The 17,536-nt window shown below is 37.7% G+C and overlaps 1 protein-coding gene across 1 annotated transcript in view; it reads right to left on the bottom strand.

Annotated features, from left to right (window-relative positions):
• The window catches only part of ABCC8 (ATP binding cassette subfamily C member 8), a 76,861-nt gene that overhangs the window by 47,759 nt on the left and 11,566 nt on the right, over positions 1-17,536 (bottom strand). Inside the window, exons 5-10 of the mRNA XM_040558870.1 lie at positions 16,810-17,052; positions 15,784-15,972; positions 10,222-10,386; positions 8,245-8,400; positions 3,164-3,298; positions 1,509-1,671 (exon numbers count right to left, since the gene is read on the bottom strand). Coding sequence (XP_040414804.1) covers positions 1,509-1,671; positions 3,164-3,298; positions 8,245-8,400; positions 10,222-10,386; positions 15,784-15,972; positions 16,810-17,052 — 1,051 coding nt within the window. The remainder of the gene's footprint in view (positions 1-1,508; positions 1,672-3,163; positions 3,299-8,244; positions 8,401-10,221; positions 10,387-15,783; positions 15,973-16,809; positions 17,053-17,536) is intronic.

Raw genomic sequence — 17,536 nt, 5'->3', positions numbered from 1 at the left:
AACCTTTAAAAGCCAAAATGATATGCAATATTGGCATAATAAATTAGTACTGGTTTACCCCAGCTGAAAAACTAATCTATGGTGTCTTACAGACACATAAATATTACAAAGTAAAAATAAAAATGCAAATGTAAACATTGAATATTTCAATAGTTTCAAATAGTATGTATTCAGAATTGTGTGGAATAATACTGTTTCTTATTTATCATGTCACTATTTCTTTACAGAATATTCAGTACAGTTTTCCTAGCTGTTACAAATGAAAATCTGAGGATTTAAAAAACAAATAAGACTGTACAGCTCCTTCAGTCCTATAGCTAAACCTGTGGCCTTGACTATAAATAGACTTCAATGCAATGTGAAGCCCTGCAAACAAAAGGAGCCCACCTACCCTGATCTGGGTGTAGAACAGAGTTTACAGTCATATAATCTACTTCAGCTAAATTCTCTTTTATGCTGAAACGCAAACTACTCTACAAGCACAGAAAGCTCAGGTTCCCCAGAGAGAAAATCTGGTCTCAGAGGTCAATGAAAACCTCAATCTCAGTCAAATTCAGTGGGTACAGGATCTTGCCCTCAGAGTACATTACTCATGTGACTGTTTGGCAGGAAAGAAAGTCAACTACGCACCTCTTGGGCAAATGTAATCAAATAATACTACCCAGACTGGAAGTTACTCTTCTAAGGAAAAATCTCTTTTATTAGTCTAGAAGGTATTTGTACAGGTAGCTTGTAGCATTTGATACTTCTTGCTAAAGTTTCCAGTGCATTAATAACTTACAGAATATATCAACAGTATTCTTCAGTATGACTTGACTAATTATTTCCGAAGTACTACAATAGAAACTATAGAGGTGTTGCATACGATCTGCTGAATTACAGAGTTCAACTGGCCTTAGATGTTTTTAAAAGGGAAGATAAATGCCTTGAAGCAGCTTGAAATGAGACAAAAGAAGAAATCTGGTTTTGGAAAGATGAAATTGCCAGCACTGTCATATTTTCCTTTCTAGTACATAGTAATGGCCTTAAAAATCACTTGTTTTCATAAGAAATCCAAATTTTGAGTAATAAGTTGTAAGTACCATCTGTTGGAGCTTCAACGCAAAGACATTTCCCATCACATGATATCGTGATATATAGTATTGTGCAAAATGCAGGAGGAGGGTAAAAAGATAAATATCAGCAAGGGCTTCTTCCTGAATGCTATGTCATAGAGGAGAATATTGCTGGGTGGAGCTAGCCTGTGAAACACTTGTCCCTTAAAAGCTTCTCTTGAGAAAGCTAATACTATGAAACATTAATCTGACCTTCTCTTTTAGGCATATTTCCTATACAGGCAAAATTCTACTGAATTAAATGGAACGTCTGACTAAATGGAAAGTGAGAAGTATGGAATCAGAGCCTAGAGCAACAAACAATCGCAACAGAGAAATGGTAAACTCATTAGCACCTAATAATGCAGTGGCACTTCAGCTGAACAGTGGATTAGAATGAGGGAGAAGACTTACTGGATATGGAGGTATAAAGGGCAAACGACTTTAGGCTAGTCATTTCTTTTTGTCTGGTTTCTTCTACACTGCTGTGAAAGATGTGTTCCCAAGCATAGAGTTTAAGGAGCTTAATGCCTCGAAGCATCTCATTTGTTTTCTTCAGTCTCTCATTGGAGTACTCCTGCAACATTTACATACACATTTAGTTAAAGAGCACCTGGCCCTTAAACTTAAGGATCACACAAAAATTGCATGCAGCCCCTTGTAATCAGTCAGGCATTCTCTACTACGGAGAGATGCTCTGTCCATTCAAGATGCTTTGATGTTTTTTGCGAGGGTTAGACTTCTTTGTTGAATCTCACCTTGCAAAGGCAGGAGACTGAGTGAAAAGCCAGTAGGTCTGTAATCACCTCCTTCTAAATCACATACCTTATACTGAAAATTTTATTCCTGTCGGCTTTCTGATCACTTGCAAAGAAGCCTCTCATGACTTCTACTGCTCAGCACATTGATTTTCAATAGGCACACTCAATATGTACAGAAGAGATCAGAACAAGCAGACAAGGTACAACTGGACACACTGCTCCACCCCAGTCACCATGACGTGGAAACAATGGTGTCAGGTGCCAAAGCAGCAAGGCTGCAATAGCAAGAAACTGGGACCCTATAGGGAGCCTCGACTGTGCAGGGACAGTTGGCTCTGGCACTACAGAGCACTGGTGAAGTGATCCTCCTTCTAGTTTTCAGGTTAATTCAATGATCTTTGTGCTGCGCTTTACTGCAGAGCAGAGACAGTCCAACCAAAATGCACCGCTCCCATCTACAGGAATTTCTAGGCGATGCTGACTGTCTGCTTGGATGCTACAAGGATGAATGCTGTCTAAATGTCTAGAAGGGTGTATACTGTTGATGTGAAGGCAATACTTTGCCCCCAGGAAGGTGCACAAATTTCACATTACCACCCATGATCTGTGTAAGAAGAGATTTCAACAAGCAAATCCTGCTGTCCAGCATCATTACAGGTTCCTACAGCTTCCTGGGCAGTGTAACAATTGCTGAGTGTGAAGAAAAGGTTCAGAGCAGCTGGGCAAGGCAACTTTCTCAGCACTGCTACAGGCAATTCTGACAAATTATAGACAAGTCAAGTGAGGGATCAAGAAACAACTCATGACTTAGTAGACCTCAAAGTTCACCAGCATACTGTGGGAGAGCTAGACCATCCAGAGTTATTAAATGAGCCACTTCCACAGATTTCCACATCTGTGATGTATCTGTGATCTGAGGTCAGATGCAGCTTTCCTACTTCATACTTACTTGGACAGATTGCCCTGCATGACTCATTTATTTCTGCATCATTTGGCTGCACATGGCCATTTTAGTCAAAGACTACTGACCATTTACACTTGCAAGTTAGAAAGATCTTAAGTTTTTTCCTGTTAAGGAAACACACACTGGCTGAAAAATATAAACCCCAGGACAAATTGTATCTTTACTGCTTAAGCTTATCATGTTTACACAGTCTTGCATTTGACATTCTTGAGCATCATCAAGTGTTTGAGAATCAGTTTATGGCTTTGTAATTTGGCTTTTATAGCTTTGCAATTCTAAATACAGGCCAATGCATAAATATCAGAGATGATGTTAATATCATGTGTGAGTGTGAAGACACTTACCAATGTGCTTCTCTGGGCCTGTGACAGTTTTGTTGCTACAAAGTACTGAACAGGTGCAAGTACTATGATTACTGCTGCTCCAATTAAGGCACTGATTCCTAGAAGATAGTAGAGCAGAAGAACTCCTACAATTATCTGTTGGAAGAAAAAGTGAGAAGACGACTTGGGATGACTTCACTTTGTGTACATACCACAAAAAGCAATCACAGGGTAACTGTACAGCACATTCAAGAACAACCATTGCATCCAACCCTAGCCCAAAACCTCATATGCTCTGCATCACTGCCACAGTGTGGTTTGATCAGCAAGGATAATCTGTCAAAGGATCAAATACACCTAGAGTGTTTCTCCCCAGCTTGTGGATTCTGTGACTTGAATCACACTGCAAGAGATTTAGAAAACTGCTAGCTAGGATTTTCTGTTTCATGGAATCCCCACGGTGATGAACAGTAGACAAGGGTGTACAGGTTTGTATACACCCTTCTATTTATCTTCTATAAAAACTCCCACGCCTAAGTAAAGTAACTTTATTTTAAAAGGAAATATATTCTTAAGAAAACTTAAAATAAAATTTATTTTAAAAATGTTTCCAAGTAAGACATTGGGCTACTCCTTCCACAGCTGCTATTAAATATTCTTCCCCATTGACCAGATGACATAGCATGCATTTGCTTTGACTTTTTTTTTCCTTCTTCAACATTTAAGCATTTTTACACCAAGACAAGCAAATACCTCTCCCAGTTTGATCAGAACCCACTTGTCTACAACACGCTGGAATTCCACAGAGGAATGTTCTTTGCTTACTACAAAAATTAATACGAAATACCAGTAGAAATGCAACTGATATTTTGTAAATGTTAACTTTCTTCAACGTTCATGACATTATTGCGGAAGAGAAAAAAAGGAACATAGTAATTATATCAGTAAGAACCTCCACTTCAAATAAACACTACAATAAACTCGAAAGAAACTGTTTCAAGGACACATAGTACCAGACAGGCAATGAATGTTAAAGAAGACTAGTGAAGCAGTTTAAAAAAAAAGTTTGACTTTGAAAAGATAATTTAGAGAGCAGGTCAGAGCCTGGGTAGAAAGAGTGAATATAAGTAACAAACAAGATGTGCAAGCTACCGATGTTAACTACCACTATTCTAACATCTGACTCCTGAATGACCTAAAGCATTGACACTCTATTATGTAAAATATAGTATAAGCTAATAAATTAGACAAGACACAGCAATAGAAAACTAATTTCATATATTGTTTCCCTTAAGTTAATTAAAAATAACGTAAGTTACAAAATTTCCTTAAAGCATTATCTACTACTCTTGCTACATTTGTATACTCATATAACCCTCCCAGAAACACTACCTTTCGTCATTTCAAAGTTCAGCAGTCACCCATTCCCACAGATATTCATGGGAATTGCGTGCTTCCATGAAGAAAACCAGAGTCCATAGTTTACCCACTTCTATGTCAACATTTTTGTGAATTCAAAAAGAACACAGAGAAAACTATTTTTTCTTAACAATCCTTTGATGACTATCTGCAGATAAACTAAACCAAAATGTGACTCTTACAATGAGTCACAGTATTTATTTAGGAAATATGCGGCATCATGAAAGTAAAGCCCTATTGTACAGATCTAGTAAGAGCAAAGGTTAAACGGTAATTTAAAGCTCTCTCTGTAACGAGTGAGTGAGCAATCTGCTTCCATGTGAAGTTAGGAAATTCATCAATGTGTAAAGCCAATGAACACATGCAAGGCCTCCACCAGAGAGCCCTGGCAGAGCTCCCCTCCAGAACAGGAATTGTCTTTACAGATCAAGATATTCATTCCCAACTGCTTCGCCACGGGCAGACAACTCAGGCACTCAAAATACAGGAAAGCACTGAACAGCGTACAGCTAACAGATGCTCAAAAACACGAAGTCAACATGGAACAGTGACTCCCTGCTTTACTGCTACCCCACTACTGGTTGATTGCCAAGGTCATTATGGGACACACTAGCTGTTTCAACAGAGCCTCAGCTTCTCACAAAAACAAGGGTAAATTCTGGCAACTGGATTTGGAGGGACTTGCTAGCACTTGGCTCTAGTTTTCTCCATCCTGGCTACTGAAAGGGTCAATCTTTGCAATAAAAATTCTGTTCTCAATAGATTAAAAATGATCCCATTTGCATCTTCTCTTTTGTATTGTGATAAGGGAAAGCCTTTTTAATATATTCATCGTGTGTGGGACAAAAATGTATTCTCAACAGAAGTACATGGATAGAAATATCTGAAAACTGCCAAAACCTATAAACATTTCTGCAAGTGATTCCGTATTTGTCAGATGCACACAACAGTCAAGAATAACCAGTAAGCGATAATATTCTAACTGCTAGAGGACAGTAACTGACAGATGGGAAGGCTCTCAGTATTTCTGAGAAGGTAATGATCATATTTTTAAACAACTGTGCAATGAAACATTTTGCTTCCTTTTCATCAAAATCCCAAATGCTCTTATCTGCCAGAAATATATCACGAACAAGAAACTCACTGATACCTGTTTGTTGTTAAAAATAAATCTACTGTCTAGTCATTTTTTTTTTTAATTGAAGATGGAAAATACTGTCAGACAGAAACTGCTTTGTGGCCAGTTTTGAAAGAGACAGATGTCCTTTCATTACCACTGTACACTATCCCTGCCAATGAACCCAAGACATGAGAACACCGGACCTTTAAAAAATGATCACAACGGAATCAAACACAGGTGTTTATAAAACAGAGAGGGGAAAAGCCTTTACAGTGTCTCATTTTGCTCTCAGGGTTTGAGCCAAACCTAACGAGGGCATCTTTCGATTCACAGGCATCCCTGGGCCCCTTTTCATTGATTTCATTACCTTCAAACAGTAACTTAAGGCAATGATCAAGTTCCTATTGACTCCAGTCACAGCAGAGATGGGATTCAAATTATCTGGACTGTATAGAAATGTGATCAATGACTAAGTCTTCTAGTCAAGGACAAATAAAAAATTCGCACCAGATGATGAAATACTAATAGGTGATGAGCTACAAAAACACTAAGTCTGTTTTAAATAATACTGAAGCTCGTTCAACTTTTTATTTACCATCTCTGAAGTATCCAGTAATTGCTTTCACTGCCTCATGAAACAGGGTACTGAATGAATGCTGCAGAAACGTGTTTGGGAGAAAACTTTGCATACAACATGACTCATTGGTTTGTATCTTGCAACGCATACGCCATCCGCAAAACAGGAGCATACTCTGACACTGATTGTCTTGATCTGCTGAAGAGCATTGCAGGATGAATTTTAATGCAAATATAATCATATTTTCATAAGACTGTCATGAAATCTTTGAGTCTGTGACTTCTGGCACATTAGAGCAAAATGTTGTTAGAGAATATGCAACGAAACTGGCTTAATTCTCAGTTACACTAAAGCTCTCCCTGCACTGAACTGCTAGTGATCTTGGAAAAAGCCCATATGACATTGGTACCTCCCATATAGGTTGTTTTATTAACATATTTACAATGGACACTAAGCATAGGGGATAACTGGACACTAAATATTACCTTTAAAGGGGTGGACTCCTCTAAATGCCTCCTAGCATTTTTTCAGTATGTAACTCACTGACTTCTTACTGCATGGTACTTCTAGTAAATAGACAAAAAATAGCCTGATAACAAGATTAGTACTAACAAACTGCCAACTTGTAGCCACTTTTCATATCAGTTTCGTTTCATTATATTTGTCTTCTCTTTTGCAATTAGAAATTAATATTAGCATATGTTACTTGACTACTGCTTTTTTCACCTACTTCCCCACTTTAAAATAAACTGGTTCCATTTTTTTTTTTTCCCCTTCATGATTTCAGGGAAAGCATCCTGATGCTAAAAACCTAAGTCAAATCTCTTTCTGAAAAACATCTGCTGGTAATTGCTATATTCATCGGCCTCTTTCAACTCCAGAAAGTCAAAGGTTTTGAACTGCCGTATTGAAAAAATATGAGTGTCTCCAGGAAATGTGGTCTATACCCCAATGCAGTTAATCCTGCACAAGAAAGAAATACACGCATTTATTGTATAAATGCAGGCACACTATGACTTGTAAAAATATGACTGTAATCTCTGAATCTTTTACTGTAATGGGTATAGTGATATATAGCTCACACATGTAGAGTGAATGCAAACTGCAGGCTAAAAAAGCACGGTTTAAGAAAAAGTCATTATCTAGTAAACTGTTGACTGTTTACACTTCCAGGTGCTCACTATCCTGACTCAAGACCTTATACAACTCTCACTGGAGTAAGCTGGAGTTTTACAAAAGATTCAGACAGATTTCTCCTTCCTGCAGGTCCTGCTGCAGTCTCAGAAGCAATCTATCCCTCATTACCATGGAGATACCAGACAGCATACACTAACATACCAGGTTTCAAACACATACAGCACAAGTGCAATGACTCGCAGAGGACACTATCTGGTTTTGCAGAGAATACTCTCCAAAGATTGAAGCTACACAAGAGGAAAAGACATGTTCAAAAACTCAGTCACTGACAATGAAGAAGGTCCTGTTTTGCCTGCACTTACCCTGCATTTTCCTCACTAAGGAAAAAGCCAAATCCAGGGAAAATAATTAAAACTGGTTGTTGGGTTGTGTTTTTTTTTTTTTTTCTTCCATTTGGTCCAAAGGACCATCTCTAAATGATCATGTCTTTGAATCTACTACTGTTTCTCTTGCCTCTTCTACTGGGATTCAGAGGACAAATGATTGTAATATATTCCAGTTAACTCCCCTGAGCAAATGAAGCAAAATGAACTGGAATAATATAAACTACTATAAATTCTTGTTAAAAATGCAAAGTATGTTTGGCAGCAGTCAAGATCAGTGTCGTAACACAGTCTTAAATACCTAGAGTCCTGTCAAAAATATGAAGTTTGTTACATATGTTTCTAGATATTTGTATCTGTTCTTTAAGTTCTTTGGTATATTTACTTTCATAAAATTCCTAAGCAAACCATCACTACAGATTTATGCACATTAATAACAAAAAGGCACACTGCTCAGTCTCCTTACCTGTACTGGCATAGCCCAAAGGTTAGGGCAGAGGAAAAAGAACCACATCAGCTGGTTTGTGTCTATGGCAACCAGGTTACAGATCTGGCCTGCAGTCATCTCCCCCATAGACATGTTTGAAGTTGAAAGCTGCATAATTTTGTTGTATATTTTTGTCTGGAAGATGGATCAAAAATTGTTAGTATAGAGAAATAAAATAAGACTTCTAGTTCCAACTAAAACGCAGGCATGCTAAGGGAAACCATAAATCCCAGGAACTTGAATGAAGAGACTGAAGTTTGTTCTTCTGTGTTACGATGAGAAATTTTAAGCTACTATCCTATTGTCATCCCACCAAAACCACAGTGCAATTAGGTACATAATGGTTGTCTAATTACTCCCTTTTTGCATTCCTGTCGATTGGCAAGAGAATGAAACCTTTATCCCCCAACTGGCCCAAGAACAATACCCATAATTTATGCCATGGAGTGCACTTGCTGTAACTAGTGCTAATAAAATAACATTATATCATTATATTAAATATTGAATAGTCAATATATCATAATCCTTTTAATTTTTCTCTGGCAATTGATTTAGGCCTCATCCAACTTCGAAACCGTATTCCTAGCTGAGAATGTTGCTACATATTGGCTAGAAAGCCCAGTCCCATTGCAAATATTAGTTCACAGGCAAATAATGTTAACAGCTCTGATTCTATACTGAATTAGTTACCTCGGTACAGAACCAGGCACCATGTACAAAAATAACTTAATTACACAATATGCAGTAATGAAGGGGTGCTATTACCAGCTTGTTTGGGAAAAGCCTGCCCAACAATGCTTTACAGTCATGAGACTTAACTGATAGGAGGCACCCTGATTAAGGGTCTTCTGGTAAATATCAACCAGCCCTCATGAAGCATAAAGTCATATTGGGCATGTGGAAAAGGTGCAGGTTTATACAAGGGAGTAAAACAGGTAAAAGGTTTAAAGAAAACTGAAAAATTTTAGGAAGAAAGAATTTGTCTATAAATACTGGCAATAAGACTGCCACTAACATTAATTCTGCTGAACGATGGCTAGAAATTTTCTGATTTGAATGGTACAACTGAGCCTCTATGTAATACACAGTGCACAGAACACAGCTTCTCCTAAACAAAACTGATGGGAATGTAACACCATTTTCTTGCAATTCCCCTTTTACCATTTTCTAGTTGCTGTGGTCCACATGTTTTTCAGTTAGTTGCAGCACTTCTGCTTGATATGTTTTGTATCTTGTATATCTTAGGTCAAATTTTTATTTCTTTAGAAATTTTCTACTTCACTCTAATAGAGAAAACCAACAGACATAATCCAGAAGTCTGGCAGCTGACAGCTGTTTCCAAGTGTATGATCAAAAGATGATTAAATAATTATGCTGCTATTGGAAGCATCCAGCTATATCAAGACTCTCACAGGATCTATGCAGTTCAGTGGGTAACCCCTGTTCACATAAGGTTAGCTTTCAAGCTGTCAGAGGATAGATTTCAGCCAGTGCACTTGGCAGTATCCCATTGTAACGTAACACCTAATTCTCTTATTTATTCATCTTTCAGGCACAGATCTTTGTATACTACATACTTTGATCTGTTCATGGTTATGGAAGAATTACAGGCTCCATTTTACCAGTCTTACATTCAGTAATTACAAACTCTTCAGTGCCTGGTTATTCTAGGGCATGACCCATAGAACAAATCACTACTCCAAGCACTCAAAATTCAACCTATCCTTTGTCCAAAGTATATTTAAATATTAGTAAGTAATTACAAAAACATCAAATAAGATTTAGATGACAGAGAAATTAGGTCTACATTAATGCAATCTTTAATGGTAATGTGTACATTGAATTTATTTCAGGAGAATTCTTTCAGTTGCTGTAACAGAATTGAACTGCTACAGTTGTATATTCACAAATACAAGTGTGACTGTAAGAAAACAGGTTAATTAATATATTGGCTACCTGTATTGCACCTCTCAAGTTAATTCCTGTTTCAATAGCAACATAGTATGATGCTTGGAGAAATGTCCTTTGCAACAGAAGGGCAAAAAATAGGAGTACAGCCAAAACATATGCATTGGACAGGAACTCTTGAGATGAAATAAAGAAAACACCAAGAATTTTAGTCTAAAAAAAAAAAAAAAAAAGAGAAGTTAGAATTACGTGCAATTGTAATTTAATTACCACTTTTGCGTAATTAATAAACAGAGACAACCACAGTTTATTAGTTTGAAAATACTCCCAAACGTGATCTGAAACCTCACCATTTATCAGTTCAATGAGACAGCCATATAATGTGCCAACTCAGTAAGCTTAATTTAAATGCGAAATTACATTTATAGGATTTTTGATATCCTTCCAAAATTCTAGGTCACTGAGTAACTCAGTATCATCATTTGCTACCGACATGCACTGCCAGTTGTCAGAAAGGACTAGTTAACATTCATTCAGAGAAATCTGTCTCCTTATTTTGACACCTCAGGCTACTGAACACTAAAATGACCTTCACAACTTGGTGGAAAACCCATCCTCCTTCCATTCTCCTGGAAATACACACATTATTTTTGTTTGCAGCATCTAACAGGTTTGTTCAGCATTGGTTTATTTGTGGTCTTTACCTCCTAGGAAGTTCATGAGATCACTGGAGTGCATTTTGAAACATGTCAATAGTTCCCTAGGACAGCAATGCATTTATTCCAAGTTATATTTAACAAGCAGACACCTTCAGTGCAACAATTAGTTCAGAGTCTGGCTCACCTTGGGAAGCCTTCTGAAATAAAAAGGTCTCTGCCTTTCCCTTTCTCTACTTGGTTCCTTCAAAACTTTGTTGACTTATGCTGCCATTAAAGGCAAAAGGTGTAACCCATCTCTTTCTATTCCCTCTCAGAGGGCTTCTTTGCAATTTGCATTCCTGTTGAGCACACTTCTAGCCTAGACAGTTTCTTTGCCGTTGAATCTTTTAAGACTGCTACAACATTTAATAGATCACATTTCACAAACACTCACTGCCTGTACATTTTATCAGAACCAACCTTGCTATCAATTCTTTATAGAAATCCCACATGACAAATTAATACAGAGGCTAAACCTAGTTTTCAAAGCTGTGGTTTTGCAAGATGAGGCAAGCCAGCTAAAAGAGAAACGGGCTTCTCCTTACCCTTAACTGCACCTGGGTTGCTCCAAGCTGCATGCTTCTGTTGCTTACTGTGTGCTAGCTTGGGACCTTATCGGATCTATCCCTGAGCCAATTCAGATCACTGACAAGAAAATCAGTCCAGGAGAAAAACAACAACAACCACCAAACAAAAAACCACGTGCTGCTAGCTTTTAGTTTAATGGGCCAAGTTAGACCACAAAGGTGTCTGGTGGGTGCCAGAGCTAAATCAAAGGAGGGAACGGGTGCAGGGCCAATGACAAATGTGAAAGGAGGAAGGGCAAGTCCTTTTTGCAGTGGTAACACAACAGATCACTTCATCTTCCTCAGAAAGCAGAGCTTTAGGGTACTTTTTCCATGTCTTTTTACTCCATCTTTTGACATCCGTGATGGCTACTGCCATTGCTGCAAGAAGCACGCTATCCATCCCCTTGACAACAGTATGGTAATTTACAGTCTTAAAAGCAGATAAATGTATGCTTGCCTTTGCAACAAGTAAATGAAATAATAAACAAAACAGTTTTTGGAAAGATTCCATGTTTTTCTCTGTGAGAAGAGTGCACACTTTAAAGAATACAACCAGCACAAATTTCCTGACAGTATCTCCCACCTCACATAAGAATATCACTTCTCATAAGAAGAAACTACTCTGACCTGTCTCCACACCACCTTAACGGCCTGCTGAGTTGCATGGGAGATCATCCATGGACACCTCTCCATAAACATCTGGGCACTTCAAAATGAACTGCAGTCGACTCTTAAAACACTGGCTAGACTAAAGAGCTGTTAAAGCACTTCTGTCTATTATGCAGCACAGACGTGTGTACTATCTGTTCTCCTGGTTATGTGCTATTTGTTACACACTGCTGAGATTCAGACCAAGGCTGTACACAAAGTAAAGCAAGTAATTATGACTGCATTTCTGTCTTTGTTCATGCTTCCTATTTACATTAGGTTGCATCTTGATGGCTGTATACTGCATGAATTCAAAAGCCACCTGTTGTTTCTTGTGCAGCATGTAGATACCGAAAGACAAAATAAAATATAACTGCAAAAGTCAGAGTTCTGGGGAAAAAAAAGAAAGAAAGAAAAGGACATTAGGGATTAACATGGCGTCATTTGCATTCGTGATGTAAATTTATGATGTGGCCCCAGGCATATCTTAACTTTCAACAGTGAGAATCTTTCCTCTGAGTTACCCTTTCTCAGGCCAACTATTATTTTAGTTGTCCGTCACTGGAATTTCTTTATAATTCAACACAGGCTCATCCAGGAGAGTGGCATACAACATAAGAACAACATATATCTCTGCAACACTGGAAGACTGTCAAAGATATCCTCTCTCTTTGCTGTCATGTTACTAAGTATTATCACAGCAATGAAGCTTGCAGATTACATAGTACTGTATCAAGGGCAGAGACTAACCCAGCACAATTTTAATGCTGTCCTACATATACACGTAGCTAGTACTGCTAATTACTGCAGCTAATACTGCTTTTTTACTGTATGTTAAAAAAACATTTTTTACATGATCAGATTTTGACAAAACATGTTCTTCTAGCAATGAGATTTTGGTGCAGTGCGGATTCACGTTAAAACATTACACAATAGAGGAGCAGGGATGAAAATTGAAACGAACTTGTTATCCTAGTATACAACTTGAAAGAAAAAGAGGACTTGCACTTACACACATAAGCATCACACAGACAGGGACACATTTCACCAAGATATTTACAAAGTTTCACGTGCAGTATTAGGCCATTATGGTTTACAAAGTCAACGAACATCTATGTGACTAGGCTACAATAATCGTCTAAGCACACTTGCAGCAAATATAAGGAAGTAACAGAACATCTACTGAACCTTTCAAACAGAAGAAAAAACATGAGAAGTTGACGGAACTACATTTTGTTTTCAAAAAAATGGCTTTGGGGACATTCAGTATCCCACCTTCCTGATGACTTCAGGATAATATCACTTCTTAAAGTATCAGCTGGCTCTAGCCAGTAAAAGGCTGAGCAAAGGTCACTATTATAAATACTTACAGACCCTTTATTACCACAGGCTAAAGTGTTGATACTGGGCCTTTGGCTACACTGGGACCTATGCCTTCTAGAGCTTTTTAAATGACTCTGCAGATTTGTTGTATCATTTCAGTCTGTTATGTCAGCAGATACCTAATGCTAAAATGACCAATCCTAACACTGTGACATGGAAGATGTTACCAGCAAAATATAATCATTCTGCCAGTCTCTTCTTCAGTGTGAAATGGTTGACACTCAGAGAAATTCATGCCATGGGAACGTTCCAGGGGTGGCCATAAATATTGATACTGGAGTTATAAATATACATGAAGAGAGTGACAGAATTTAAGATGCTGTTGTGCTCTGACTAATTGTGGCACTAACTAAAGCAGTTAATACTGCCTGTGACACCCACATGATCTCAGAGTTCCAGCTCCATGACAGTTTTTATCTGTCACTAAGGACCTGAAGGATAGAACAAATATATCTTATGATTTATCTCTTTGCCTTCAGTTTCATAGACAGAATTTCTGTTTGAAAGATACAAATTCATTATGACTTCCCTCCATTCAATTTACAAACAGTTCAAATAGAAAGCCTTTGTAAATTACAGAAAGATATTTCATCTAATTCAACGAAACCTTTCAGATATAAAGGTGTATTAGCCTTTTAACAGAAAAACGTTGTATATAAGTCAGGTCAAAACAGAATAAAATGCGTTTCCAGAGTCCTTCTATCCAAAGTAAAATACACCCTTAACTGTCACTCAGGGACTGTCACCACCACCAAATACTGCTGTTATGTGATCCTCAAATGGTATCAATTACAACAACCATGAGGCTACCACTTAGCTAGACATGGTGACAATGTCACGGCAGGAGGAGACTCCTTTCAGGGCCTATCTGGACCAGACCTGAGCATTTCTAACAGCAGAACACTAGCTGACACTTCAATAGGAAAATTAAACAGGATAATCTGTTAATAGAGATTTGGTACAAATTCATTTGAAACAATAAGCATTCCAAACAAATTATTAAGAAGCAGCTCAAAAGCTTCCGTAGTACTTTGCCACAGTGTAGCCTCTAGCCTATATAGTTTTTTGTTTGTTTGTTTGTTTTTAAATTTCCTGCTTTAGCTAGTTTCCATAAGATCTACTTGCTATATTGAAGTCTCCAAATATTAGGATAAAAATTGCAAAATGTATAAATAATTCATTTCAGCTTGAGGCTTTGGTTAATTTTTCTACAATGTATTCAACGTTTTTCAATATGTACTTCAATGGACCTAATCCAAAGCGTACCTGGGTGAACGGGTATCTTTCCATTAGTGTCAACAGACTTCAGAAATCAATCTTACATCAAACAATAAGTGAGTTGAAAAAATAAAGCGATAATTCTCATAAAAATGAGGCCTGAGTGACTTTACCTTTTGAGAAGATGCTTCCTGAACTTTTTTTTTAATGCTTTTAATTTTGTTATTAATCAAGAAGTTTCTTCTTGTGGAGCCTTCAATTAAATAGCACCTTTTAAATAATTATTTCAGTTGATCTTTCAAAACCAATCTGCCCAGAGACACGAGTGGAAATTCTTCGTCAAGGCTAAATCAGTTGGCATAGTATCATGATAATAAAAGCCTGCTTTAATCCTCTTAGACATCCCTCATTTCTGGAAATGAAAAGCCAAGCCTCTTAAAAATACACTTTTTCTTCTCTGAAAAGCACTTACTCACGTATTTGATTAAATCTCTAGTCACAGCTGTACCTAAAATACTTATGATACTAGTGAGATTCTGAACGTGTTTCACCACTACTTTTAACAAGGTTATGTTCCTGAATAACCCAAAGCCTGACTAGATGCGTATGTAACACATTTTGTTCATCATCCAGGTATGAATGTCAGCAGTAGGTAGTAACACACATGCTGTCTCTTCCAGCATTAAAAAATACATTACAGTTGCTTTCTTTACTGAGGAAAAATAATACATAGTTTTAGCGCTGCTTCTTTTGACTCCTTTTGTAACAGCATTTTGACAGTGTGGTGGTTTCACACAGACAACTAAGCTCTGCCAGATCGTTCTTACTCCCCCTCCTCAAAAGAACAGAGGGGAGAAAATATGATGAAAAAAGGCTCATGGGTTGAGACAAGGAGCAGTTTAATTAAAGGAAAAAAAAAGGCACGCGGAAGCAAAAGGAGAAACGGTTAATCTTGCCACTATGGCAGCACTGCTCAAAGTCTATTATTAGTGCGATATCAATGCTGTTCTAGCTACAAGTGCAAAGCACAGCACTATAGGAGGTGCTATGGGGAAAGTTAACTCTGTCCCAGCCAGACCCAGTACAGACAGTACCTGTGGGCGGATGGTGTTATTTCCTTTCCCAACATTGTGAACAATCCCAGAGATGCAGAGGGGACCAGCAAATCCAAGCAAGTCAGCCAGAATACGGAATGTGCTGCTGAGAAGCAAGGGTCTTCCAAAAGCACAGCAGAGAGCACGCCAAATTGATCTGGATCCTTGTGGAGATGGTGACCTTTTGTTCTGTCCAGAATACGAAAAGCAGATATAGTAAAAGGATTATATTATGTATAAACCTCAGGTATGAGAAATTATTTTTCCCTTGCTTTAATTCATTGACAGTAATTGCAACCCTTGAGCTAGAACTCAGGTACTACAATTTTTCTTCCATTTGTTTTTATAGAGTCAGAACAAAGCATTAATTTGTATTCTCCTCCATTTCACAAGAAGAAACTGTTACCTCTTTCCTATCCTTAGTAGGGATCCATTTAAGTGTGTTGTTTGTGGTTTGCTGGGGGAACAGAAAAAAAAAAGGAAGGGAACTGACAGATTTTGTTTTCTTTTGAACACGGAGACTGAAAAGCTATACTCTTTTAGATAGGCTGCAAAAGACTTCTCTGAATACACTAAGTTCCCGCCTGAAAACTAAGCAGAATCTGAGCTAAGGTAGTTTCAGACCTTGAATTCTCTTACGTACAAACTGTAACTGAAATAATATTGAAAAATAGTCCTGTGAGACCTCATTAATATTGACTCTGTAATTGAATGGTTCCAGGGTCTTATTAGGAAAAATGATAATGGTGTTTAGTGAGTACAGTCCATAATAACTTTCCACATCGTAATAGAGACCATATGGATTTTACATGTCTTTAACTAGTAACATGTTTGATCTGCATGCTTAGTTAGAGAAAATTCATTATTTGTAAAATGGTTTGATCTCTTTGTTTGTGGAAAACTGTTACTGGTTACTTGGTTTGCATATCTGCTTGCATGATTTTATATCATGCTCATAGCATAAAGAAGCAATGAAAAATGTAAATAGTGAGAAATCAGACTGACATAATTCCATGCTTTGCATACCTTCTGTGCTTCAAAAGCCTCATTAAGGCGAATATAATTGGTCAGAGCTCTCATGGCAATGGGAAGCTTGCCTATGGTTTTCAAGTCTATTGGTTTTTTATGGGCAGTCTTGATGAATGTATTCATCCACCAATATGTTCCTTTGGATAACAGGTTCACAAATGGCTGTAGGAATCGAACACCAAGGTCCTGGAGATCCTCAGGAGGTTTAACTTCTTTAGGACTTTTGAAGAAAACATATCTCTGAAATTCAGAAAAATCCCCCAAAAGAATCACACTAAACATGTAGAAAATAAGTCTGCAAAGTATAGATAAGAGATAAGGACACAGTAGATAATCAATTAATTGAGAACTGCTTGAATTGATGAACTGCTTTCTCAGAAGTACTCAAGGAATTTCAGCATTCAAATTTGACTAATACAACAATCTAGTTTCCTGAGATACTGGGGGATAAGAAGCATCCAACATAAAAATATATAATCCTAAACATTTAATATTATTTTGTTTAAGGGCACAAACTTTTATACCGCAGGAAAAAAAAATCACCTTACATTTTGCATAGTACTGACCCTGCCTCTTGCTCTATGCCAGACAGCACAACACAGGACTTAAAATCAGAGAATGGTTTGGGTTGGAAGGGGACTTAAAGGTCACCTATAGTTCCAACCCCCCTGCAAGGACGCCACCTTCTAGACCAGGTTGCTCAAAGCCCCATCCACAATCTGTT

Source organism: Cygnus olor, chromosome 5 (assembly GCF_009769625.2).
Source record: "Cygnus olor isolate bCygOlo1 chromosome 5, bCygOlo1.pri.v2, whole genome shotgun sequence".
Taxonomy (NCBI): Eukaryota; Metazoa; Chordata; class Aves; order Anseriformes; family Anatidae; genus Cygnus; species Cygnus olor.
Note: the sequence above shows the minus strand (reverse complement) of the source record. Positions and strands in the feature narration are given on the sequence as shown.